Here is a 26,104-nt window from a genome sequence, read left to right as displayed (position 1 = left end):
TTTTATTAGAAGAACAATACCAATCAGGCAGTGGAATTACAAACCTTCATATCAATATATTTAACAACTTTACTTAGGAAAGTTAGGAAATCATTAAATGATTCCCATGAAGTTCAATTCTTCTAATAGGAAAAATTAAAATTAAAAATCGAATAGACGTACTGAACGATTAAAACATATAGTGTAATAAGTCCCGGTTTAATTCTTGTCCATAACATGCTTACAATATGAAATTATTTGGTATTGAAAGATATCTCTGTTTTTTTTAATTCAGTGCAAATACTGAAGAGATCCACAAGTAGCACACAAATTGCGTTTTAATGAAATATTTTTTTCATTCCACATAATGTTTAATTTTTATATTCAATTTATAAATTATTTATTTATTTTTTGAGATGAATAATGCAAATTTCGCACTTCAATTCCACAAGCGCAGATCTGATTTTCGAATATCATCTTAAAATGATGCACAACTAATATCGACTAATAGCGAATAATTTAATAAATAAATGAATAACAATACTGAGAATTTTAATAATTCATGTTTTTATATGACTAAATTCAATTACAAAACCCAATTTAAAATTCAACTTTCTACTACAACAGACGAATTTCATTGAAAATGCGATTCATACCGTTCAATTCATTTTGAAGGTAACTGAAACGTGTACGACAAATATTTGTTGTACAGAATTTTTGTTTTGGAAATCGTAATGATTTCCTTTACGTTTATTATACAATCCCAAAATAAAGACACCTCTTTATTAAGGGTTTTATGTGAAGTGATTGCTTTAACATGCATATTTTTGCAAATTTACATATTTGATAAATTCAATAACGTGATAATAATCTGATTTTCATTTGTTTTACTTGCAAATAAAGTAAATGGAATTCACTATGAAAACCTTACTTAATGTTGTTATATGGTTTCAAAAGCATGTTTAGCAGAATGAACATAAACAATTATTCAATGAAAAGGCAAACAATTGCCAAAATCCTGAGGATGTTACTTTGTCATTTGTTTTCGAGTGCTTGTGAGTTTGCCTAGTTTTTATAGTACACAACTGATTTCATAAAGTAATTTCTATTGTGGATTTGACACCACCGTTACAATTGCCAAGTCAACGGAATAGATTGTGAACAATCAAACGTATACAATGTTCAGGCTGAAAATGCAAATGAGATCCAGAAATTTTTTGCGTCTCTGCATTGCTTTTGCAATCAGTTTTATTAATGAGAAGCCAGCTATTATGTATTTATGCCTTGTGGATGTGAATAGCATGAATACCGTCTTATTTTTGTGTTCGATTTGTATTATTAATATCTCATTTGATATAACGCCTTTTGGTGCAATAAAATATGGAATGATGAAAATAATTATTGTTAAAAGTGTTGATCGCTATGAAGTATAGTCTTCAGTAAGTTCATAATTTAAATGAATGGCAAAACTTCATAAATTTGGATTGAAAATGTTGGAATAACAAATATTTTCATTATTATTACTGCGTCATTATTATTGAAGTTACATCATTCTAAATGGAAATATTTGAACGAATGAAATGATATGATATTGTACGTAATCACAAGTAGAGGGTTTGAGTCAATGAGCAATTGGAGAAGGAAAACCAATAAGACAACGATACGAAGGTCCAATAGAATAGCGCGTTCAACGCGTTCTAGCAATTGCACTTGCAGAGAAGGCCTATTCTCTTAACAGTATAACCCTAACAGTATACATGAAAGAACCCAAATGTATGCCCTTGTGTTCAGATGACCTTTCTAAAATGATCTTGTGTTTCCTCAAAGGTAGTGACTGATGGTATTGTAAGTAAAATTTATGCTCAGATTCACTACCATTTTCTGGACAATACAGCAAAAATTTAAATTTTATTATTTATTTGATAATGCACTTTCAACTTTGAACATTGAAAAATTATGATAAAGAGTAATGCCAAATAAGAAACATCATTACAAAATTAAAATTAGCTATGAATTATTAGAATGAATTGTGAATATGATAAACAACAGAAACTGTTGGGTAAGAATTAAGATAATAATAAAATCATTCAAAATGATGAAGCATTTTTCATGCATTCAGTAACATTAAAACAACAAAATTTATAAATACAATTAGCACGTTTTTTTTAAATTTTCACTGGAAACAGTAAAGGTGGAATCATACTGTGACACTGGCAGACTGGAAATAATTGGAAGACTATTGAAAATAATTTCCATTTGACGTTCCCAAAACTGAGAATCCGCCTGCTGAATTTCGCCCACAAAGTCTTTATAAAATGGATGGATTTCAAGTAGGCAATTAATGCATTGAAACGCTTTCCAAAGTTTGAACATCAAGATGCTATCATAATCATTTTCAGCGAATGCCATTACTTTTATCGTGTTATTTTCTTCATGTAGCAGCTGGATACGACATTCACAAATATTTTGTATCGCTTTTACAGTTAAGCTATTAGGACCGATTATTCTTTTTGCAACATCAAATGGGTAGTGCAAAGATGAATAAATCTTCGTAGCAAATGCGTTTTCAATTTCTCCAATTTGTACAGGTGGCGGAAGATGAAGAAAGTTCTGCAGCCGTGTCAATGTTAGCAAATTCTTCATGTGATAAAGCAAAATATTTTCCTCAAGTTTTTCAAACATATCTACTATACCTACAGTGATGAATGAATTCTTCTCATTTAATGGAGCATTCAACAAATCTGCGCCACATAAATTAACGGGAAAATGAACCTTCAACATTTCAGCTCGAGTTGCATAGAATTTCAAATCCTTTAATTGAACTGCATTCACCATGTCTTCGTCAGAAGAAAACGATTTTAGCAAGCAATTAATACATTTAAATGCTCTCCAAAGCTTGAATTTCACAATACTTTCAAAATCACGCTCGACGAATACTTCGATTTGTAGCGCATAGACTTCTTTCCAACGCAGTCGGATGCGGCATCCACAAACTGTTTGAATCACTTTCACAGTTAAACCACGAGGACCAATTATTCTGCCTGAAATATTAAATGGAAAGTCGAGAAGTGAATAGATCTTCTTAGCATATCCATTTGTAACTCTACCACTCGCTGCTGGTGATGGAATGCTGAAAATATCATGGAACATTGGCAATGCTAGCAAGTTGTTCATGTGACTGGTCAGCATTTGCTTTTCCAATACTTTAAGCATTTCCACTGAAAATCGTTTACCCACTGAGTAATGGTTACTTGAAACAGCACTTACATCATTTATATCAGAATGACAATGCTGCTGAATGATAAAGAATTTTATGATGATTTCAACCTGGCTTTCATAGAATTTGAAATCATCAGATTGAATTACTCGCACCATATCTTTTCCTGAAGGATCCATGCGAAGCAAACAATAAATGAGCTGAAATGCTTTCCAAATTTTGAACTTCACAATGCTCTCGTAATCTGGTTCAACGAATATCTGGATTAGCAGTAAATTATATTTTATGAAATTCAACTCGATGCCACATCCACATAATAGTTGAATAGCTTTCACAGTGCAACCACGCGGGCCAATTATTCTGCCTGTCATATTATACGGCAAACCTGCAGTTGAATAGCATGTTTCTGCGAACCCTTTCTTAATTTGTCCACTTGGTTCAGGCGTCGGAATCTGAATAATGTGCTGAATCATTGGCAATGCAAGCAACTTGTTCACATGATGAAGCAGAATGTGTTCTTCAACATTAATTATCAGCTGTGTGATGAACTGCTCGGTGGAATCCTCATCGACTTGCTTTACTGTTTTGCTCAGCTGACTTAACGAAGACATACTGCTGTTGTGATAATTGAAAGAATGAGAGAATGATCTTTGTGACTTCAATCAACCTATTTTATATATCCATAGCCCAACTTTAAAACTGCTGCTTTTAAAGTGAATGCTTAAAGTTCAGTTTTGTTTAAAGTGTTATGGTTTTAAAAGTAGGTCATTCTTAGGAGTTATAATTGAAAAGATTTTTAATGTGAATATTGTTATTGTGAACAATTTTATTACATCAACTTATCAGAATCCTGTTCTATGAACTGATCCACGATTTGTACCATGTTGGTGATGCTGTTCTTAAGGAATTTTGCTGTTAGAATTTTCTCAAAGGTATATCCTATTTTGAATCAATGACTGCTGGTTGATTATCAGTGCACAGCTCTTTCTGCTGGTCGTTTCAAATCATCATTGTCGTTGTGAAATATTGAACAGAACACACCAAAATTATATGATCAAATATATGAAAAGTAGCAGAATCCAAACCAAGAATAATTTCAATACTTACTGGTACCCCATTTGGAACGTTGAGGGTAACTTTAACTGCTACCGTGGCAGAATGCATAGCGACTCCATACCTGGTCAATTGTTTTAATGTATTCTGTTGCTATTATACAGAATAATCCAATTCATTCATACTCTTTGTCATAAGTCAAGCCACACCGGGAACTCCAGTTAACGCCTTTACGTCAAATTGAACTAACACAATAAATTGTGTTGAATCGAATACTAGACCGTATATCTAATTTGCATTCACTTATCGGTCACAATCGAAAATTTGGAAAAAACGCTTTCCATCTTCCAAAAATAGCTAAGGTTATAGTGCGTATAAAAAGTGTATATATTGTGTAAAGCGTGATGAGTTTTGATATAAAATTTTTGCAATGATATTTGTTTATTTCTATTATAAAGTATCATTTATTCTGACAAGCTGTTTTGGCAAATTTCTCATGAAATCCACGGCTGCATATAATTGAAAATTTCATTACATCTAAATTGCACAATATTAATTGCACTCATGAAGCAACCAATAAAAATTTACTACAATTTTCAAAATCTATGCCATTTGTATTATATATCGTATAAAAAGATATCACAAAACTATTCCAATAAATACAGAGAATACTAACATAAATTTGACATGGGTTGTGTAATTATTTTATTTCCATTTCGCATTTATTTCTATCGAAAACTACTACATTCAAAGTGAACTTGTATAGAAGCACCCAATGACGTCTGAGAAAAACGAAAGAAAATTGAAAAAGCGAAATTTGGTTTTAATACAAATCTAAAGCGATCATAAAGCTTACATGTACATTAATCGATAAATTCATGAGTTATGAAAATTATCAAAAATTTTTATATGCGCTTTTAAATGCGGGCGAGGAGCTACCTCAGTTACATAGCCCGGAGATACCATTTTCAACATTTCACGCCGGCAAAGGATCACGCGCACAGCCGTATCCCGCCGTTATTGTTATGAACAATTTTATTACATAAACTAATCATAGTGATTCTCAATAACTATTAATGCTGTTTTCGTTTGCTATTTAAATATTCATCACTAACAATTACGATTATAATTGCTGTGCTATTTTTTTACTGTCCAACATATTGTTTCTACCATTTATTACTGATTAAATAGAATATTAGCAATTTATGGTAAAATTGCTACATGTAATTATTTTTTGTAAATATTGCTTTATCAGTATTATTTATATTGTTCTTCTCATATCTTCCTCATATCATTTGTTTTGTAATTATTCAGCAGTTATGGTTACTTTTCTTTGTACTAGCCTACTCCGTTTGACGCTCTGGTTCAGTTCCTGAAAAAAAAGCTTTAAGCAAAACAGCATTGTACCAGGACATTATAGCATGTGCTTACAATACATTCATTGATTCTAACAAAAGTCAGAATTTCCACAATAAAATTTATTTGAAATATTTATAAAAATGTTCACTTACTATACTGATAATGTTAATAATCATTTGCATAATGGACAAGCCATTGATTCCCCAATGTTGGGTTTCTTGGTGATGAAATCATCAAGTGTTTACTGTCACACCTTACGTTTTCTCTCATGTTGAATTTCTTGATAACAAGATATTATTTCAAGAACATCCCGACTTGCTTTGGAGCTTCTTTGCAACTCATGAACAAAATCCTGTTCTATGAAGTGATCTATGATTTGTGTAACGTTGGTGATGCGGTTCTTAAGGAATTTTGCTGTTAGAATTTTCTCAAATGTATATCCTCTTTTGAATCAATGACTGTTGGTTGATTATCAGTGCATAGCTCTTTCTGTTGGTTGTTTCAAATCATCATTGTCGTTGTGAAATATTGAACAGAACACACCAAAAATATATGATCAAATATATGAAAAGTAGCAGAATCCAAACCAAGAATAATTTCAATACTTACTGGTACCACATTTGGAACGTTGAGGGTAACTTTAACTGCTACCGTGGCAGAATGCATAGCGACTCCATACCTGGTCAATTGTTTTAAGGTATTCTGTTGCTATTATACAGAATAATCCAATTCATTCATACTCTTTGTCATAAGTCAAGCCACACCGGGAACTCCAGTTAACGCCTTTACGTCAAATTGAACTAACACAATAAATTGTGTTGAATCGAATACTAGACCGTATATCTAATTTGCATTCACTTATCGGTCACAATCGAAAATTTGGAAAAAACGCTTTCCATCTTCCAAAAATAGCTAAGGTTATAGCGCGTATAAAAAGTGTATATATTATGCAAAGCGTGATGAGTTTTGATATAAAATTTTTGCAATGATATTTGTTTATTTCTATTATAAAGTATCATTTATTCTGACAAGCTGTTTTGGCAAATTTCTCATGAAATCCACGGCTGCATATAATTGAAAATTTCATTACATCTAAATTGCACAATATTAATTGCACTCATGAAGCAACCAATAAAAATTTACTACAATTTTCAAAATCTATGCCATTTGTATTATATATCGTATAAAAAGATATCACAAAACTATTCCAATAAATACAGAGAATACTAACATAAATTTGACATGGGTTGTGTAATTATTTTATTTCCATTTCGCATTTATTTCTATCGAAAACTACTACATTCAAAGTGAACTTGTATAGAAGCACCCAATGACGTCTGAGAAAAACGAAAGAAAATTGAAAAAGCGAAATTTGGTTTTAATACAAATCTAAAGCGATCATAAAGCTTACATGTACATTAATCGATAAATTCATGAGTTATGAAAATTATCAAAAATTTTTATATGCGCTTTTAAATGCGGGCGAGGAGCTACCTCAGTTACATAGCCCGGAGATACCATTTTCAACATTTCACGCCGGCAAAGGATCACGCGCACAGCCGTATCCCGCCGTTATTGTTATGAACAATTTTATTACATAAACTAATCAAAGTGATTCTCAATAACTATTAATGCTGTTTTTGTTTGCTATTTAAATATTCATCACTAACAATTACGATTATAATTGCTGTGCTATTTTTTTACTGTCCAAAATATTGTTTCTACCATTTATTACTGATTAAATAGAATATTAGCAATTTATGGTAAAATTGCTACATGTAATTATTTTTTGTAAATATTGCTTTATCAGTATTATTTATATTGTTCTTCTCATATCTTCCTCATATCATTTGTTTTGTAATTATTCAGCAGTTATGGTTACTTTTCTTTGTACTAGCCTACTCCGTTTGACGCTCTGGTTCAGTTCCTGAAAAAAAAGCTTTAAGCAAAACAGCATTGTACCAGGACATTATAGCATGTGCTTACAATACATTCATTGATTCTAACAAAAGTCAGAATTTCCACAATAAAATTTATTTGAAATATTTATAAAAATGTTCACTTACTATACTGATAATGTTAATAATCATTTGCATAATGGACAAGCCATTGATTCCCCAATGTTGGGTTTCTTGGTGATGAAATCATCAAGTGTTTACTGTCTCACCTTACGTTTTCTCTCATGTTGAATTTCTTGATAACAAGATATTATTTCAAGAACATCCCGACTTGCTTTGGAGCTTCTTTGCAACTCATGAACAAAATCCTGTTCTATGAAGTGATCTATGATTTGTATAACGTTGGTGATGCGGTTCTTAAGGAATTTTGCTGTTAGAATTTTCTCAAAGGTATATCCTCTTTTGAAGCAATGAGTGCTGGCTGATCATCAGTGCCCAGCTCTTCCAGTTGTTTCAAATCACTATTGCTAAGGCCGTCGTTGTGAGATGATGAACAAACACAGCACACCTAAAATGTATGATCAAAATATAAAAACTAACAGAATCCAACCCAGATACCGTATATGACTGATAGAATGTACCCATTAACTCAAGCAGTGTGATGTAACAAAATCATTTCAGTACTGTTAATAATATTTAGCTAAATTTACCTCTTTAATGAGAAATGAGTCACGTGACATGCCAAAAAAAAGAGTTAAGCAAGGTATGCTTGTATATATATAGAATAGTCACAGATCCTTCGTAAAATTGTTGTTATAACAAATTCGTTTCATTTTTATAAGAAATGTCATAAACACTCACGCTAGAGAAACAACGAGAAATTTTAAATTGAACACAAACCACTGAAAAAAATGCTTCACCACTGCTTCACTGCAAAGTTCATAAGCATTTTTATTCAACAAAATGCTTTTCAAAATTTTGCTTTTCATTCCATACAAAGTGCTTAAATGAATCTTTTGCCATTGCACAAATAAAACTGTACCCATTTTACAGCTCCTCTTCAAAGTAATTGTTATGCTTGCTACACGGCAATTGTGGAAAAAGTAAAATTATACATTTGTATTAACAAACACCTCACCGATTACCGTTGTGAAAAACAACGTCAATCCAAAAAGACAGTTTTGAAAATTGTCCACGAAAACAAACGAAAACTGCTTATAGTAAATAATATATCACGATGCAGTCAGTTGTATTCAAAAAATGATAAAACAGAATCCAGTTTCTTTAAACCAAACTTCAACATACAAATAATACGTACATGTATGAAATATGGCGCAACACAAAAAAAAACAACTTGAAAACAGGAAAACTGTAATAATACGCAAACAATTTACTATTGGATAAACAAAAGAAATGATTCAAAAATATGGTAAACAACTTTCCATCCAAACTGGAAAGTGAGCTTTCTTTGTTCTGAAATTTACGGTTACTTAATGAATAATGAATAATTAATAATACGGCAATGAATGTCGGTGAATTATTTCGCTTATTTGTACAAAAAGTTATTTAAAGAAAAGTATAATATATAAATAAATAAATATATAAATAAATATATATATATATATATATATATATCAATAGATAAAAATAAATTCAAATTAATAACGGAATAATAAATTGTTCCAGATGTTTGAAGTACGTCTACTCAAGCAAGTGGAGGAATAATAGCCGATGAGGTGGACGGCTTCTGGGAGAGGTCGTCAAGTAAGGCGTTCGAGTTGCCGCCCATCGGTGAAGTCGACCGGGCCGCCGTCATCGCTGCAGCTGCAGCCGCCACTGCTGCAGCGCTACCGCTGCTACTGCTGTTGTTATTATTTTTATTTTTGCTGCTTCTACTGTGGTTAGCATTATTGTTACTGTTGCTGCCCCTCTCACGACCAGCGGCGGAAGAGTGCGCTGTCGAAGTTGAAGGTGGCGACACAGCAGCTGAAGAACCTTTGGGAATTTGAGACAAGCTTACTTGACCTGCTAATTTTAAAATTACAAATTACAGTACACGATGACTGATGATGAAATTTACCAACAACTGCGTTCGGAGGAACTACTGGAACGCTCTGATTGACGCCGCCGCCACCGCTGAAACTTGGCGTCACAAATGGACCGGGAGGAGGGAGACCAGGATTCGGTGGAACCGCTTCGCCACTGTCTTTCATCGTTAAACGACTCAGAATACTGTAAATTAGAGAAAAAATTTTCAAGTAAATTCAGAAGAAAACGAAAAGAAAAACATTCCACCAGCAGCAACAACTATTTACTCACCTACGCTCAGACATCGCCAGTCGAGAAGTAACAGACGGAAGACGGGCAAGCGTAGCGGGCAATCTACTGACATCCGACTTCATGTCATTTAAAAGCTCTTCTAGTTGATTTAACACTTTGAATAAAACCGCGTTTGCTGGTCGATTCCCAGACAAAGACTCGCGGCTTAAATGCTGATGGGATTCAGCCAAGCATTCCACTTCAGAAAACCGCATATTTAGAGCCATCACAGGATTAATGATGTCCTGTTGTAAGTTCAGATACGCAGCTCGACGAAGTTGTTCTTCGATGATCAAAGCTTGTTCCAACAGCTTGAAACGTCGCTGCAAAAATTTGTTTTTAATATCGACAAAATTGCCTTTACCCTGTTCAGAAGAAAACGGCTCGTTTATGATTGCAAAGCGAGGATCGTTTTGAATATCTTGATAACGTCCATATCCGTGAACGACGATACCCGCCAGCAACCAGTAGTCATGCCTCCGGTGCCAAATTTCATGCAAACGGTTCATCGATGCAGCTCTTTCTTCATTCACCCAGAGCGCATGCAATTCTGTAAATCCACCATCGGCAATGTTGAACATAAACGGGGGCTTCGTCGGTGCGGCAGCGGATTCTTTCTTTGCCGTTTTCACTTCTTCCAGCTTCACATCAGCTTGCTGATGGCCGTCAGCTGCAGCAACATCTCCATCAGCGGTTGCCAATACTTCCTCCTCATCTGCGCTGACTTTGCTTTTCTGTCCCTCTGTCGTCCCACCATCTGCTTTTTCTTTATTAACTTCTTCCACTTTAGCCGATCCAATCCCAGCGGCTTCAGACGGCGAAGTTGTATTATTATTATCCGCACTGGCAATCGCCGCTGCTGCATCGCCATCAATTTTGTGTTTTTCTTCTGTTTTCACTTTTTTCTCCTCAGCTTCTTGTTCACACTGAGCAGATTCGTCAATAACCAATTCGCCGGATACTTCCATATCTTCGCCGTCATCTATTTTTGACTTTTTGTTCGACGAAGAAGTAGCATCATCAGTACTTTCCAGGTTAGTAGAAGCAACAACTGGTGTTTCGCTACGACTCGAAACCTACCAACAACACAGAATTATTCAACGTCGCGGCAACGGATCCAAAAAAAAAAATCATCACATCTTTCCGTAATATCATTATTTAGAAAAAAAATCAAGATTACACACTTACAAGAGAACTACCCTTGCTACTGGTCTGTTGCTGTGCTGCATCTTCGTCTGCTTTACTAATCGACGTAGACGAATCCTCCTCTTTTCCTGCTGATTTCTTCTCCGCAACCGATGCCACAGCCGCATCCGCCAGCACATTTCCATTCTGCTGTCCGGCAAGTGGTGTTGAATATGGACCGTTTATTATTTCAAATTCTTGAACCTTTTTCCGAAGCAGCGACATAATTCCAATTCGAGTCAGCACATGTTGGCGACTGACTCCTTCACGAGGCACACCGTCCGAATATGCGTCGTTAGCCTCGTTGCCAGGTTCGCAAAGGTGACGGAAAAACAACGACACATATGCTTTGAATGCTTTTTCTGATTTTCCTTTCAAATCACGAACAAGCCTAAACGCACTTAATCAAAGTCAAATAAATGAACATGAAGCCTTCCTTCTCTCTGCTTCTACATCAGAAAGCATGACAGAGATGAGGTTGATTGGTTAAGCTGAATTAACATTAAATTCACTTAGGTAAGTGGTGACAGCGAATAAATAAATTGGAGTTCACTTAGCTAAGTATAAATTCATACCATTGAGAATTGTAACAATCCGCCGGTGGCATTCCCCATCGCATAATAGCATTGTAAAAAGCGCGACGTTGTCGAACGTTGAAACCGAGTACCTGAAAATTAGAATACATCACTTTAAAAAACTAACTTAACAACAACATGACATAAAAAGACGAAAGGCTAAACAAATGTAAAAAACCATCAGATTCGCCTTTGCTTCTTCAGAGTATTTTTACAAATTAAATATTAAAAAAATGTTGCAAAATGCCTTTAATCGGCTAGGCAATATCTCGTGCTGCCTCCCAAAAAAAATTCTGCTCATCGTGTACGGCATTTACAAGCTGAAGAGACAGCGCTTCGTTGCATCAGTTCTATTTTCGCTTGCAAACTGCCAATTAAACAATTTATATATATATAACTCAGCGAATATTAAAAAAAATTGATCATCACGCAGTTTCCAACAAAGTACATCGATCTCAAAAACTATTAAATTCAACACACAATTCTCCAAAACAACACTACCTCAATCTGTCCGTTCACTCTAGCTAACAACGGAGGCAGCTTTTCATCTTTGCCTTCGCGTCGTCTACGCCTTGGCACACCTTCGACTTTTTCGTCAAAATCATCATCATCAGCTTCATCACCTAACATAAACATAACAACAATAACGCCTCCATAAACAACAAAATAATGTCGAATGAGAGCGAAGTAAAAGAAAAAAAAACATAAGCAAACCAGAAGCATTCGATGATGCAGAATAGTTATCACTGTATTCATCGCGCCATTCTTCTTGCTGTTCACCCATGGCATAATTGACCTGTTTGCGTATACGTTTGCCTTTTCCCAAATGACGCGCTATATCTTCTTGTTGTTGTTCATAGTGATGTCGAAGCAATTTTTCCCAATAATCGGGATCTGCTTCTTGGACTTCTTCTTTCAGAACTTCAGTATCTTCATCCTGAAACGTTGTGCAAATAAATAAATTAACACCGACAGACCACAGACGCTTCGCAACCTTTCACAACGTGCCCTATTATTTGATTCAACATACCTCTTCGTCTTCTTCCTCTTCTGCTTGTTTCACCACATATGACGCTACTTTAAAACTGTCCAAATACTCATTCGCCCAATTCTCCTTTTCTTCAATTCCAACTTGAGATCGGTCAAGCAATGCGCCCACCGCTTTATCGTCCCAGATGATCTGATGATCCGTATTCTCTTTCTCATCATCGCCTTCTTTGAACAATTCCTCCGTACCCCAACGCAACACGTCATCCAGTTCTTGTTTGGACATCGAAGGACCGCGATTTCCTATACCAGCCCGCACTACTAAATGAGTAAGCATCATCTTCTTTTTGGCAACCTAGAAAAAGAGAAATTGCTCTACTGTAATAAAACTATCCAAAAATGTATTCACTATTTTCAACGTACAGTTGTGATGCGTTCTTCAACTGAATTCCTCGTCACAAATCGGTAAATCATCACTTTACGATTCTGTCCTATGCGATGAGCCCTGCTGAACGCTTGAATATCATTGTGCGGATTCCAATCCGAATCATAAATGATCACCGTATCGGCAGTAGCCAAATTTATACCCAAACCGCCCGCTCGAGTGGACAACAAAAATACAAACTGTGGAGCATTAGGAGCATTGAAACGGTCAATTGCATCCTGACGCAAAGAGCCGGTTACTGAACCGTCAATTCTTTCGTATTTGTATCCTTCATATTCCAAAAAGTCTTCTATAAGATCCAACATCTTCGTCATCTGGGAAAAGATCAAAACCCGATGACCTCCTTCTTTCAACATGCGCAGCATTTTTTGAAGCAAAATCAATTTGCCACAAGACTTCACCAATGCGGAACCTTCGAAAGCGCCGTTGGGCAATTTCGGCGCCTCAGAAGCCGCGATCGGAAACAAATACGGATGATTACAACATTTTTTCAAGTCCATCATGATATTCAACAGCGACACTTGTGATCCACCGCATCTTGTGTTCAACGCGTCAAAATTCTTCGTAAGCACATATTTATAATATTTTCTATAAAAAAAACAACATTTATCGGAAGCACAACACAAGCCTGACGACTTTTATCGCTTCTTGATATTGAAAAAAAAGCAGATACGCAAAACTGAATGCATTCTATCTATCAATACTTTTTACTTCAAGTCATGTTGAACAAAAGATGGAAAAATAATTTAAAAATAGAATTTCAATTTCTTTCAGATTCAACTAGATTAAATACTGGTGAAATAAGTAAAACATTTTTGCTTACTTTTGAATTGTGCTAAGTTCAACCCGTACGATAAGTTCACTCTTGGCTGGCATACCCTGAAAAAAAATGTTGAGCAGTTGAAAACTTCCACGCATGAAAATAAGCAAAATATTTTTAAGCTGCGAATTTATGATTGAAAAAAATTCTTTACGTTGAAATTTACGCAAACAAGTTAATAAACAAGAATACATATCGGTCAGCTATGTATGATTCGCTAGCTAATAGTTTTTCTACCAAGTCAAGTGGTTTTTCAAAAGACCACTGCTCTGCTTTGTGTAGTTCTCAAGTCAAAATTCATTTTGCTGCCGATGGCCTGGCCTGGCCTGGCCGGATAAATAAATAAATAAATAAATAAATACATATATATATATATATATATATATATATATATGTGCAAATTATTTATCGATAAATATTTTAAAAAAATTATACCTTGAGAACGTCAGACTTCAAACGCCGCAACATGTGCGGTCCGAGTAAAGAGTGAAGTTTTGCGATTTGTTCCTCTTTTGATATATCCGTAAACTCTTGCGTAAACAATTCCATGTCACAAAATCGTTCAGGACTGAGGAAGTTCAATAAGTGGAATAATTCTTCAAGATTGTTTTGCAATGGCGTGCCGGTCAAAAGAACTTTGAAATTCAGTTTGAAATCACGCAACGTGCGAAAAAACTGTAAAATGCTTTATCGTCACAAACAATAGGCACATATATATATACGACAAAAATTTAACAAATAAATACCTTCGATTGATTATTTTTCAAACGATGGGCCTCATCTACGACAAGCATTGCCCAGTCAATGCTGCCAAGTGTGGTGTGGTCGATGCTGATCAGTTCGTAAGAGGTAAGCAGTGCGTGGAATTTTATCCCTTCGCCAGTACGCAATTTGCCTGGCTTTGGACCGCCTTTGACAGCGCCTTCTACGAAGGAAAATTCGTGTTCACGTATTACCGCTCGACTGTCCTTGTCACCGATGTACGTCACGACGTAAAAATCCGGTGCCCAAAATTCAAATTCTCTTTCCCAATTAATGATCGTCGACAACGGAGCGCTGATTAAAAATGGACCTTTGCAGTGACCCTAGAAAAACAAAAAAAAGCAAAAAAACGTATGGATTATTCAACAACTGCTGCTCTATTCCTTTTTCACGCACTTCTTTATACAACGAGTACAAGAATACGATAGTTTGAATCGTCTTGCCCAGACCCATTTCATCGGCCAAAATTGCATCGACACTGGTCGCCCAAGAATACCGCAAAAAGTTCAAGCCGGCCAGTTGATAATCGTGCAAATTTCCACCGCATTCTGTTATATAATCGGGCTGTTTCTCTATTTTCTTCTTCAAATCGGTCGACGGTTGAGGAGGGGCAGTCAGTCGTCGTTTCTTCTTCTCCGGAGCGCCGCTGGTTCCAGCCTGGGCAGCCGCAATGTTCGACGCGGCCACGGCCATAGTTTTCAAACGTTTCACCACCTGTTTCGGAGGCGCTTCGTTTATCATTCTTTCTCGATGATCCCAATAATACTGAATCGCGTCGTAAAAGTTTGGAATTTCAAACTCGTCCGACTCCCAGGATGCTTGTTCATAACTCAGCTCTCGCCATTTGATCAAATAATCCACTCCACCATGTCGGTGAACTTTGTGATTAATGACACGCTGAATTTGAAGCCATTCGGGCTTAATACCGTAACGATAGTAGCGTTCTTCGAGATTATGCGGGTCTTGTTCTCTATCTTTGCCTTCAATATTACCCGTCTGCAAATCTTCCTGTGAGCCGTCGTCAACTTCAGGAGGAATTTCTGGATCCATTTTGCGAAAGTACATCCGAAGCACGTGTGGAAACCAAACATCCAACACCAACTCCAGTACCCAACTGCAGTGCCAGTATGACAAATATTTCCATTTTACGTAAAATTCTCTCATGCGACGGTTCACGTTTTTCTTTGCCACCGCAGCAGTTTCACCACCGGCGGAAGTTGTCTCTTCACCAGCTTCTTCTGACTGAGCTGATTTCGTCTCTTCCGCAGGTATTGGGGGCAATTCCATCCAACGCCAGCTCAAAATTTTTTCCGGCCTATGTTCAGGCTCAACACAGGTACAACGAGGACAATGCCAATCGCCTTCTGGAATTGTAGTCAGCGGTGGAATCAAGCAATAACGATGGTAGCTAGATGGACAACTGTCGCAGCAAAGCAATTCACCGCCATCACGACACAGACGGCAAAATTCCATATTACCCGCCTTAGCTGGAGCTGCTTCTTTCGACGTAACTGCGTCGTTGTCATTCACCAGATCATTTTCCTACAACAACAATTTCAAATAAATTATCCAAAAAATTTTTCACTGTCAAACAATATTTGCAAACAAAATAACAACATCATGAACTGCGGATTCAGCAAAAAAAAACATCCACTACTTCTGCTATTGTTAATTTCTCTTATTCATTATTCATCGTTCATTTATTGCGATTGATGCCGATCGGTTGATTCAATTCATTTTTAAACATGCGCTAACTAAACTAACGCTTGTAACTAACTTACGTTACAAAAGCGTTACGTGTATTATGCAAAAGAAAAACGACAACGTGTGCAAACTTACGCAGTGAGGACAAGACCATTTCCCTCCGGGTGGTTCTTCCATGTCCGGATCAAGACAAACCATATGATAAGCCCTGGGGCACGTATCACAGAGAATTATTTCACCGCCTTGCTGGCAAACTTCACAATAATCCTGATGATCCGTCTGGATCAAAAAAAATTTTAATAATAACTTTTAATTACAAAATAAGAGAAAATGCAAAGTTCCTTACGCTTACATCGTAGTTTTCTTCCTCTTCATCGTCGCCATCTTTGGTCTTCTTCTTGGGTGGGGCACGTTTCGCAACTGCCTTACCACCTTTGCTACGAGCACTGGCGCGACTTCCACTTTTCGATTTTGAAGCTGATACAGAAAACAAAACAAAAAAGTGATACATACAAAAAGATAATTTAATCATTTAATAAAACATACTTTTTTTCGTACTAACAACTTGATCTTGTTCGAATTCATGTTCAGCTAAAAGTGCTTCAAATTCAGCGTCGCTGTCTTGACGACCATCTTCTTCCTAAATAATAATAATTAAAAAAAGAAAAAAATCAATTTATTTTCGTAATAAACAGAGTACAAAACAATGCCACAACTACTCTTCTAATTAAAAAGAAACACGAACACAGTTGAGCTGGCAGTATTATTTAACTTGTCTTTTATTTCACATTCACATTTTCGAGAGTTAGATGAATGTGCATTTTGCTAAAGATTATTATGCAGAAGAAGTATTTTTAGAAAAAGTGTTTAAAATTTCACATTCAATTAAGCAGTTCCATAGAATTACAATGAAATTGAGAAGAAATGAAATTACACTCGAAGAGTAGTAGATAAAATAAATAACACTTTTTCACATTTCCTTCGCAAACACGATCGCAGCTTCAACCTGAGGAGAATTCAAAAAGAACCAAAAGAACGTCTTGAAAATAAATTATTTTAAAATAATTTAAAACAAATGATGCTCAAAGTCTTGCCGTGCTGCAATAAAATTAAATAAGTTCACAATTGCAAAACCATTTTTTTACATCATACGCTCATAATCTACTTTTTGCGCATCACATAATTATTCGATTACAATTACTACGTAATTGTTGTATTTCTCAGTTGAAAATTGACAATTCTAACCAAATGCCATACCAATCTCTAACGGAAATGACACGTTACACATTCGTCATCGTCGCGCAAGAAAAAAAGCTCAACAATTTTTTTGTTTGTTCATTTCTCAAAATAAAAAAAAAACAAAAAGCCTACAGTAAGCAACAAACGACCGCAATCAACCTTGAAAATTTCAATTTGATACTGTGACCTCCACCCTTTCAGACAACAGCATACTGAAGGTCAATGAAATGACCTTAAATGGTGCGTACACACAGAAAGTGACTTTATCCTCAATTTGTAATAAAAAAAAAGAAACATATTTTTAACTGAAGACTAAAATTTTACACTTGAAACAGATAAAACCTAAGAGCGCCATTTTAATTATAAATTCATATTTGAGAAGAAAGTAAAAACAATCTGATTAACTGTTTCAAATGCGGAAATGAAATTAGAGAAGAAAAATATCCACGAAAGAGAAATTTTCAAATGTTATTTCTAATGAAATTTTAAAAAAAATGAAAAATATTCAACAAGTTGTAATAAATAAAAAAAAAGGAAAACTGACTGAATAATGTTAAAATTTTCAAGTTCAAGCGTTGAAAATGAGATGAATAAAAATCCTACTAATAATAGATGAACTTGAATTACTGAACGTGTAAAGAGGGGGAGAGAGAGATTATCGGTGCAAAGATACTAAATGAAACATTAAATAATCAACAAACAATGAATGAACATGAAGTTGAAAAATCAATACAAATCGAAGACGAAAAGCCCGGATAAATACAAAGGGAATGGGGAGGAGGGGGGGGAGAGAAGAACAAAAAGAAAAAAGTCAGCAACCAGAAAAGAATATTTGCTAATTAAGAAGAAAATCTTTCTTTTTTTAAATGCTAACTATATAAAATAAATGTACGATAATAACACAAACGGGATTGAAAAATTTGCATAGAAAAAATAAAAAGAAGCACTTACTGAACTGCCTTCACGCCGACGTTTGCGGGCACTGGCACGAGAAGAGAGTTTAATTTTTATAGGTGCTACAGTTTTTTCTTTGTCAGCTCTGGTTGTTTTGCCCGACCCAGCAGAGGAAGGTGGTGGCGCCGACGAAGACGCGACCGGCGTCTGCTGCTGCTGCTGCTGGGCGTCGTCTTGGAGCAAGCCGGCTTTGGATTTGCTGCACACTTCTTGGAATTCTTTCCATTTGGTCGCCATCAGCGTTACAAGGCGCGCTTTGGCAATTTTCGGGTTGGATTCGAGAATCATCGGTCGCACTTTGGTGTTGAACGCCTTGTAATTGGTGATTCCTTGAAAATCGTCGTCCAAATAGTTCAAAACCACGTCGGTCAGCTTGTATTCTTGGCATATCTGCGCACTGCTCGGAGATACGGATGTTGTTGTGACTGGGCTTGAATTCGACACCGGCTGCACTGTGGAAGGACTTTGGGCAGGGGCGGCGGCCAGTTCGGCGGCACCGTCCGTTTTGCGCTTCTTGCTTCGCCGAGATCGTTGCTGTCCAGAGTCGTCGGCGACGACAATCGTCTGCTGCTTAGCTGCCGCTGCTGAAGCACGTTTCGACGCAGCGGTTGCCACTTCGCCCGCAGATTCGGTCGATTCAAATTCCACCCCAGCGTCATCCTCTGTACAAACAGTATTCGTTGATTGTTCGACAACGTTGGATTTTTGTAATATTCACAAAATTCAAAATATCATTTTTACCTTCTTCGACGTTATTTTCAATTTCATCTTCGTCCATTTTCGAAGCTGTATCACCTGAAATGTGTACAAAAATAAAATTACAACGACAACAAAAAACAAGCAAACAACAACAACAACGACACAAATGTGACCAAACAAACAAACCGACCGATACGCGCAAACCGAGGCGTTTGGGCAAGAAAGTGCTAATCGCGCGCACAGCCGAGGAGACGACCCCCGTTGCGTATGAGAGCACGAAATGCAGTTTGGAGACGGTCCCCCTTTTTGCCCACCAACGTCAGCGCTCGCGCGCAACGTCTACTTTCGCGCGCGCGCGCGAGCGAACGAACAAGCGAGCAAGAGCGCGCAGGCGAACGATAGCGCCGCGCCGGCTTGTCGAGCGCACCAACTACTACTACTACTATTAATACTACTTACTACTTACTACTACCACAGAAACAGTACCGCAAACTTTCTTTTCCCAATTTGCATATACAATATGTTGATTTTACTTCACCAACTTTTTTTGAACAAATTAATTAACTTCTCGTAATTTTTCCATTGGAAAAAAATATTATGCAAAAGCACAATGACGAATCAAATTGTTCAACAATCGTCAGTTGAATTGATGAAATTTTACATTTTCTTGAGAAAGAAGAAAAAAAATGTACTTTTTCATTTTTTCCATTAAACAATAATAAAACAATCGAACAATAACAACAACAATAACTATAATAGTAAAAGCTCGTTGCTGTACACTGGAAACAAATCGATTGATATATATGTATAACGGATATAGTAATAATCAATCGGCTGAAATGAAAGAAGGCAAGCAAGTAAGTATTGCTGAAGCATGATGGCAAGAAAATCATCATATCAAACGGAGGCAGAGAGTGAGAAACGAGCGAAAACAGAGATAAACAAATAGGTAAAAGCAGCGTCGACGTCTGCCAACGATGAGCTACGACACAAAGGCTACTTCAGCGTGTTACCCAAAAGGGAAAAAAAATTGTTATTTTATAGGTCGGTCAGCTGCTGTCCAGCATAAAGCAGGCGTCGCCAAACAAACTGGGACAATTGTGAGTACAAAAAAGAAGAAATGAAAGCGAAAAAATCAAATAATACTAATAATCGTACGGGTGATGGGTGACCTTCTTTTCTTTGCTTTTATGCATTTCCGCTAGATTTTGAAACTTCAACACCAAAGCTAATATCTTAATCAATTGTTTATAATATTTTTTTTGATAAAAAAATTATTTTTCAAAATGTATACAAAAATTTTCATTTGAACAATCTAATCTAATCTAATGTCTCTCAAGTAAAACTGACTGAGTCACAAGCACATTCACTCGCCTTCTACCGTCGTCAGTATCGATCGTACCAACGGCAACTGACCACTTATAATGAAGCTTAATAATCTATACTAATGAACCGGACGTCATGGTGACAAAAATTGCCTCGTGCTTGCAGAAATTTTCTTCAAAAACACAACCACCACCACGAACAGCAGAAAATTGCACATTCAAGTTGGTGCGCTAATTCTCTTCGATCACTTACTTTGAAAATTGCTAACAGTCGAACAGATTTCAAAAAATCACAAAAAATGGCATACAACGAAAAAGAAATACAGCAGCAAAGAAAATCTCTTGCCCACCAGAAAGCCAATCCGAGACGACGATCAACTTTGTAAAGAATGAAACGATGATTTTGTCAACTACAGTATCTTCAGGAATTTATATAAAAATCAAGTTCCGACGTGCATTTGCGCAACGCAACAGATGAATTTGAAATTTCACTTGAGAAATATTATTTTCAATTTAAAGTTATCAAAATAGAATTTTTTTAATATTTCAATTTGCTTTGAAATATCATTTTCTTTTTCAATTGCGTTCTAAGTGTATAAATGTTACTTTGGACGAATATTGTTTCTTTTTTTTTGATAAACAAGTTGCTTTTTCTTGAATAACTTGCTTTTTGACAGTTTTACAGCAATACCGGTTGGTTATTTGTGAGAATATTCATTCACGCTGAATTTATTATTAGTCACGTTGCACTTTATACAAGCCGCAATATATTTAAAGATTACAATTTTTGCTCGTCGCTCTGGTAATTATTAACTCATATGAATTTGATTTTTTCAAAAAAAATAAGTAATTACGTAAGAACTTTTCTTCTAAACTACTGCATTATTTAGACATTGTAGTATTAATGAAAAAGAAATATTTTTTTAAGTTTCTGTAGTTTCTAAAAGCTGCATTTCATTTCAATAATATGTGAATACGTGTTGCTGTATTTTTAATTTTGATAATAATTGGTCTAATTATTGTTAGTGACATTTATTTCTTCTCATTATCAGTATGTCATAGAGAAGTTATTTGTTTTTGAAATAATAATGCAAATGCAATATTTTGCAATTTATTCTTGTTAAACAATTGTTTAATATTCTCTATGCATTGAGATTTATAAACTTTGTAATAATTTTTGCCTTTTGAATTCAAAATAAAATATTTTATGCTATTAAAATGAACTCAAAAGCAGAACAATAATAAATAGCGTGTAATTATTAAGTTGATTTCAATGATGAAAATTTAAATTTGAATCCTGAATGAAATTTACCTTCTTTGAAACAATATTTTAAGTCATTATTTTGATCGATAAATATTGTTCAATACAGATCTGGATAAAGATAACGGTAGCTCAATTATATCTTTGATTTTCTATTTCAATTGCATTAAGCATAAATGATTTTATTTTTAATTTTCCAAATAGTGAAATATTATATAATAATTTTTCCACAAAAGTTTTTCACACACTTATCATAAATTAAGCAGTTGTTACATCTGTATAAATTAATATTAAATGAACCTAATGAAATAAATATTACTATTTGTGAAAATAAATGATTAAATTCCAAAATTATGAAAATTTTACTAATATTTTATTTAACACTTATTTATTCATAAGTGATGCTATTTGAAAATTCTTTAATTTGTATGTGAAAAAGAAAAAATACTTTGAACATTGATGTTTTATAAAACCGTGTTATATTATGTAAATTTTACTCATTAAAAAAAGTTAAAAGAAAATAATTTACAAACGAAAAATATTCCATCAACTGCATTCCATCTTTTGATCAATTGTCATGGTGAGCGAGTGTAAAGTGAAAAATATCAAGTTTACTTTTAAGCATGGCATGTTTGTCGATCTTTAGCTAAAGGTTAATGGGAAAAAGACCAGCTAACGTAAACACAGTACTACTACATTATTTGTTCTCGGATTTGATGCGCTTTGTCAATTAATAATAACCAAAATCTAGTTAAGATATCTAAGTAAAATAACATTAATCTGTTTTATATGAATTATAAAATTGAAATTAACATGTTGAAAACAATTATGGTTACCAGATGACGTAAAATTTGTCGTGTATTTTTATATAAATAATTATGTATTCCTTAACTGTTGATATTAATAAATAGTGCACAGATTTGCAAGATAGTTTAAAATTGAATGTATTTTAAATTGTTTTCTATTATTGTACATTTTTAAACAAAAATTTTATTTATAATCTTCTTAAAAAATTGAAAAATGACGGAATTTTATTATTATAAAGTGTAAAAATTGTTCACGCTAACTTAAAAATTGATTAACGCTTATGATGCGTAGTTAGTGAGTTGGTGCACAGAAGATTAACTTTTACAAGTTCTTTTTCTAATTTATAAATTTTTAATAAAATAATATCCATTTCAAATGTGATTAATTTTTGCGAAAAACGAAGAAATGAAAACAAAATGGAAAATTGCTAACAAACGCAATAAGATGCAAATTTCATTGTTTATATTTACAAGCACAACACAATTTCAACGATGTATAAACATTGAAGTAGAAATTTTAATTGAAATCTTCGTAAAAAATATTTTTTATAAGTGAATTTTGAAATGAACAACTGCAATAATTTCTCAAGCTCAAATATGAATGCATTATTTCATTTCAAATGTTTCAATTGATATTCAATTTTTTCTCCAAATTTCATTCTACTGAAATCAAAGTTGAACAGCATCTATTTATATTAAATTTAATTTAAAATATTTAATTATAAAAAAATTACACTTTTTTAAAACTGCTTTCTTTGAAATTACATGAAATATTTTCATCATTTGAAATTTGCTTTATCCAATTTTGTTGTAATGAAATTTATCAAGCAGAAAATTAAAAAACAAAAAAAAAGAAATTAAAATCTCAAACAATTCAGATGTTCACAAAGTCTGCATGTACATTGAAAACAACGTCAGTATTATAAACAAGCATGATCTATCTGTTGGTATTATTTTTGAAAATTATGGCAAACAAAGGGTTTACAGATCAAATTTTTTCCAAGAAATGGTATATTATTATTAATTTGTTTGTTTCATTTTACAAACTGCTAATATGTACAATTATAAATTCAAAAAATAATAAATATATAGAGTAATATGGATTCGATTTTTTATTTTTTTAAGCTAAGTCGAGGTTTCCTACCTTGATAATAATAATAAAATTAACTTTTTTCATTGTTCAAAGAAAAGAACTTTTGTTTTTCAATTTATTTAAATTTTTATTTTAGAGGGTAAAATAAAAAAGGAAAAAAATTATTATTTTTCTTTCATTATTAGAATCTGAATTTATTTTTTTGGTTTGTTTTGCTTAGTGTAGTATTGACTGCATGGCAGCAGCGATAGAATTTGAAGTTGATAAAATTGAAAAAAGAAAATTTCCAATGAGAAATGCAAACATTTGTTGTACTTTTTAATTCACTTAATAATTTTAAAATTTTATTCATTTTCATAAAAATTTGACAAATTACTTTTGAAAAATTATTTACACTGAATTATTTTCAAGAAAAATAGAACAAGCATTTTAATATTTTTCGGGATGAAAATGTTTAAATTATCACATTTCATTAAAAGTATATGAAATTTCAAAAAATAAAAATTTAAAATATTCATCATTTGAATTGATGCAAAAAAATGTAGTGTCGTTTCAATTTTTGCAGCATTCCCAAGCAATTATTGATTGTATAAATTTTCTTCAAAAATCTTATTTTCCGGAAAAATTCATTTTTGCATCTTTGAAATATTATTAATACAAGTAACATATATATTGGAAAAATTGAAACAAATCTTTCAATCGAAAATGATGCAATACTATTATTATTATTATTATTACTATTATGTGTAGATTTTCTTCAAAGAAGTATCAATAAACGCGTCACTAGGTTTAAAGAAATTTCCAAACCATTCAATAATTGTTTGAAATATATTTTTACAAATTGTTGTTTTTCACTACTAATTTTTCATTCAGAAAAAGCAATAAATAAATAAATAAATAAATAACAATTTCCGCATGCGTGCATTTTTGAGAGATCTCCGGCATTTTAAATTGACGATCAATTGCCAATTCATCTGCGAGAAAATTTACAATTCTTCAACATTACGTCACGATTGAGTTTCATTTTTTCAGATTTTTTAATTTTATTTCATTCGTGATCAATTGTTGAAATTAAATTATTTTATTATGAAAAAGAACAGTAGAAAAAGCTGAAAATGTCCATTGAAACGAGACAAACGTGTGTGTGTGAATGTGGCCATTTGAACAATTGGAAAAATTTTACTTTTCATTTCTTTCGGTCAGCTAATTAATCAAAAGCATTAATTGAACTTTCAATTGTGCGCTTACACGTTTGTCTTCAAGCTGTGTTTGTTAAATTTGGAAAAGTTGCAAAATTTTGTTGTTCTTTCACTAATACTTGCAAGCAAATCGATTTACTATTCAACTTTGTTACAAAATTTCTGTGAAATAAATAAAATGTTTGTTTATATTTTAAAATAATCTATCGTCCATTTTAATATAAAGAAAAAAACACAAGAGAAAAATAAATTCCAAACGAAAATATATAATAAAGAAGTAAAAAAATCCCATTAGAGGTCGGTTGGAAAAATTGTCGAGAAAGCCGAAATGCTGCTGTTTTAAAGTTGTAAGTTGAAAATTGATTTCGAAGACGCCGTATCAATTCAATATAGCAAAGACAAGCCGTATAAGTGCAAATAATAAAATGATTTCGATTTTGCGACGTTCTCAAGCATTGATTTCAAGCACAAGCGTCGCTTTTGGCTTGCATTTCAACGCGCACCGTTCAATGGTAGAACGGCGCTTTTCGCGCTCGACGTGCACACCCATTTCTCGACTGCTTCTAATAATATTAATATTAATAATAATAATAATAACAATATTATTATTATTATTATTATTCAAACTGTTTCGTTCCTCTTTTCCGCACAATTCTGTTGTGTGTTGTTCAATTTGGAAAACTTATTTCAAACAGCAAGTGAAAATATATTATATATCAGGTTTGTTATTATTTATTCCTCTTTCTTTCTCCTCATCATGTACAATTTGCGAATGGGTGAAAATATTTTTCATTCACTTTTGATAATGTAATTTATTATAAATAACTTGCCTGTAAATTTGTTCGACGTTTCTCCTAAACCATTAATGTTGTGCTGAATTGAACGAACGACTATCGCTTGATTTCTGCTCGTCGACTGGATCTGTCCTTTTTCTTTCATTTTTTTTCGATTTCTCCTCTTTGGCAAGCTAACACGTTTGCATTAAGCCGCTGTTTCTGTCAATGTCTTGTCTATCGCAGGGAAAATCCATTGATCGACTGCAAACATATTCGTAAGACCGATTAGAAACATTTTTTCCAAACAACGACACTTTTATTATACTGCTTTTCAACTTTCTTCACATTTGCCTCTACCCTCTCGATCAACGTAGTCGATTCAAACAAACGAACACAAAGTTACTTACTTCCAAAAAACCAGAAAAAAAGAGACGCTGTATGTGTACGTA

General features: G+C 33.9%; 4 protein-coding genes across 4 annotated transcripts; 1 reads left to right on the top strand and 3 right to left on the bottom strand.

The window, feature by feature from the left end:
* Positions 1 to 2,130: 2,130 nt before the first annotated feature.
* On the bottom strand, positions 2,131 to 3,807 carry Tsp_01161 (putative KH domain protein). The gene has a single exon (XM_003376933.1). The coding sequence runs from the start codon at positions 3,805 to 3,807 to the stop codon at positions 2,131 to 2,133; it is 1,677 nt and encodes a 558-aa protein (XP_003376981.1).
* A 1,748-nt stretch (positions 3,808 to 5,555) lies between these two features.
* Tsp_01162 (conserved hypothetical protein) lies at positions 5,556 to 6,274 on the bottom strand. Its single transcript, XM_003376932.1, has 3 exons — positions 6,218 to 6,274; positions 5,862 to 6,008; positions 5,556 to 5,621 (listed from the first exon to the last, which is right to left on the bottom strand). The coding sequence occupies exons 1-3, from the start codon at positions 6,272 to 6,274 to the stop codon at positions 5,556 to 5,558; spliced, it is 270 nt and encodes an 89-aa protein (XP_003376980.1).
* Positions 6,275 to 9,211: 2,937 nt separating this feature from the next.
* Positions 9,212 to 19,274, bottom strand: Tsp_01163 (domain protein, SNF2 family). The gene is made up of 23 exons (XM_003376931.1): positions 19,238 to 19,274; positions 18,494 to 19,158; positions 17,775 to 17,810; positions 17,295 to 17,342; positions 16,850 to 16,943; positions 16,656 to 16,780; positions 16,439 to 16,582; positions 14,951 to 16,141; positions 14,584 to 14,922; positions 14,273 to 14,512; positions 13,841 to 13,896; positions 12,996 to 13,605; positions 12,616 to 12,927; positions 12,300 to 12,522; positions 12,087 to 12,235; positions 11,903 to 11,952; positions 11,764 to 11,783; positions 11,586 to 11,677; positions 11,464 to 11,501; positions 11,014 to 11,410; positions 9,826 to 10,901; positions 9,587 to 9,738; positions 9,212 to 9,531 (listed from the first exon to the last, which is right to left on the bottom strand). The coding sequence occupies exons 1-23, from the start codon at positions 19,272 to 19,274 to the stop codon at positions 9,212 to 9,214; spliced, it is 6,414 nt and encodes a 2,137-aa protein (XP_003376979.1).
* A 22-nt stretch (positions 19,275 to 19,296) lies between these two features.
* Positions 19,297 to 19,644, top strand: Tsp_01164 (conserved hypothetical protein). Its single transcript, XM_003376930.1, has one exon. It carries the CDS (start codon positions 19,297 to 19,299, stop codon positions 19,642 to 19,644), a length of 348 nt encoding a protein of 115 aa, XP_003376978.1.
* The last annotated feature ends 6,460 nt before the right edge of the window (positions 19,645 to 26,104 follow it).

Source organism: Trichinella spiralis (genome assembly GCF_000181795.1).
Source record: "Trichinella spiralis strain ISS 195 chromosome Unknown Scfld4, whole genome shotgun sequence".
In the NCBI taxonomy this organism is placed as follows: domain Eukaryota; kingdom Metazoa; phylum Nematoda; class Enoplea; order Trichinellida; family Trichinellidae; genus Trichinella; species Trichinella spiralis.
Note: the sequence above shows the minus strand (reverse complement) of the source record. Positions and strands in the feature narration are given on the sequence as shown.

What these genes read in the sequence shown, in the direction of transcription:
- Tsp_01162 (XM_003376932.1), bottom strand. Translation starts at nt 6,274, where the DNA reads ATGCATTCTGCCACGGTAGCAGTTAAAGTTACCCTCAACGTTCCAAAT. An exon ending in ACGTTCCAAATGTGGTACCA is followed by an intron (nt 6,009 to 6,217) that starts GTAAGTATTGAA and finishes AAATTCCTTAAG; the next exon opens with AACCGCATCACCAACGTTAC. An exon ending in AACATGAGAGAAAACGTAAG is followed by an intron (nt 5,622 to 5,861) that starts GTGTGACAGTAA and finishes CTTTTTTTTCAG; the next exon opens with GAACTGAACCAGAGCGTCAA.
- Tsp_01164 (XM_003376930.1), top strand. Translation starts at nt 19,297, where the DNA reads ATGTGTACAAAAATAAAATTACAACGACAACAAAAAACAAGCAAACAA.
- Tsp_01163 (XM_003376931.1), bottom strand. Translation starts at nt 19,274, where the DNA reads ATGGACGAAGATGAAATTGAAAATAACGTCGAAGAAG. An exon ending in TTGAAGAACGCATCACAACT is followed by an intron (nt 12,928 to 12,995) that starts GTACGTTGAAAA and finishes CTCTTTTTCTAG; the next exon opens with GTTGCCAAAAAGAAGATGAT. An exon ending in GATTGTTACAATTCTCAATG is followed by an intron (nt 11,502 to 11,585) that starts GTATGAATTTAT and finishes ATGTTAATTCAG; the next exon opens with CTTAACCAATCAACCTCATC.
- Tsp_01161 (XM_003376933.1), bottom strand. Translation starts at nt 3,807, where the DNA reads ATGTCTTCGTTAAGTCAGCTGAGCAAAACAGTAAAGCAAGTCGATGAG.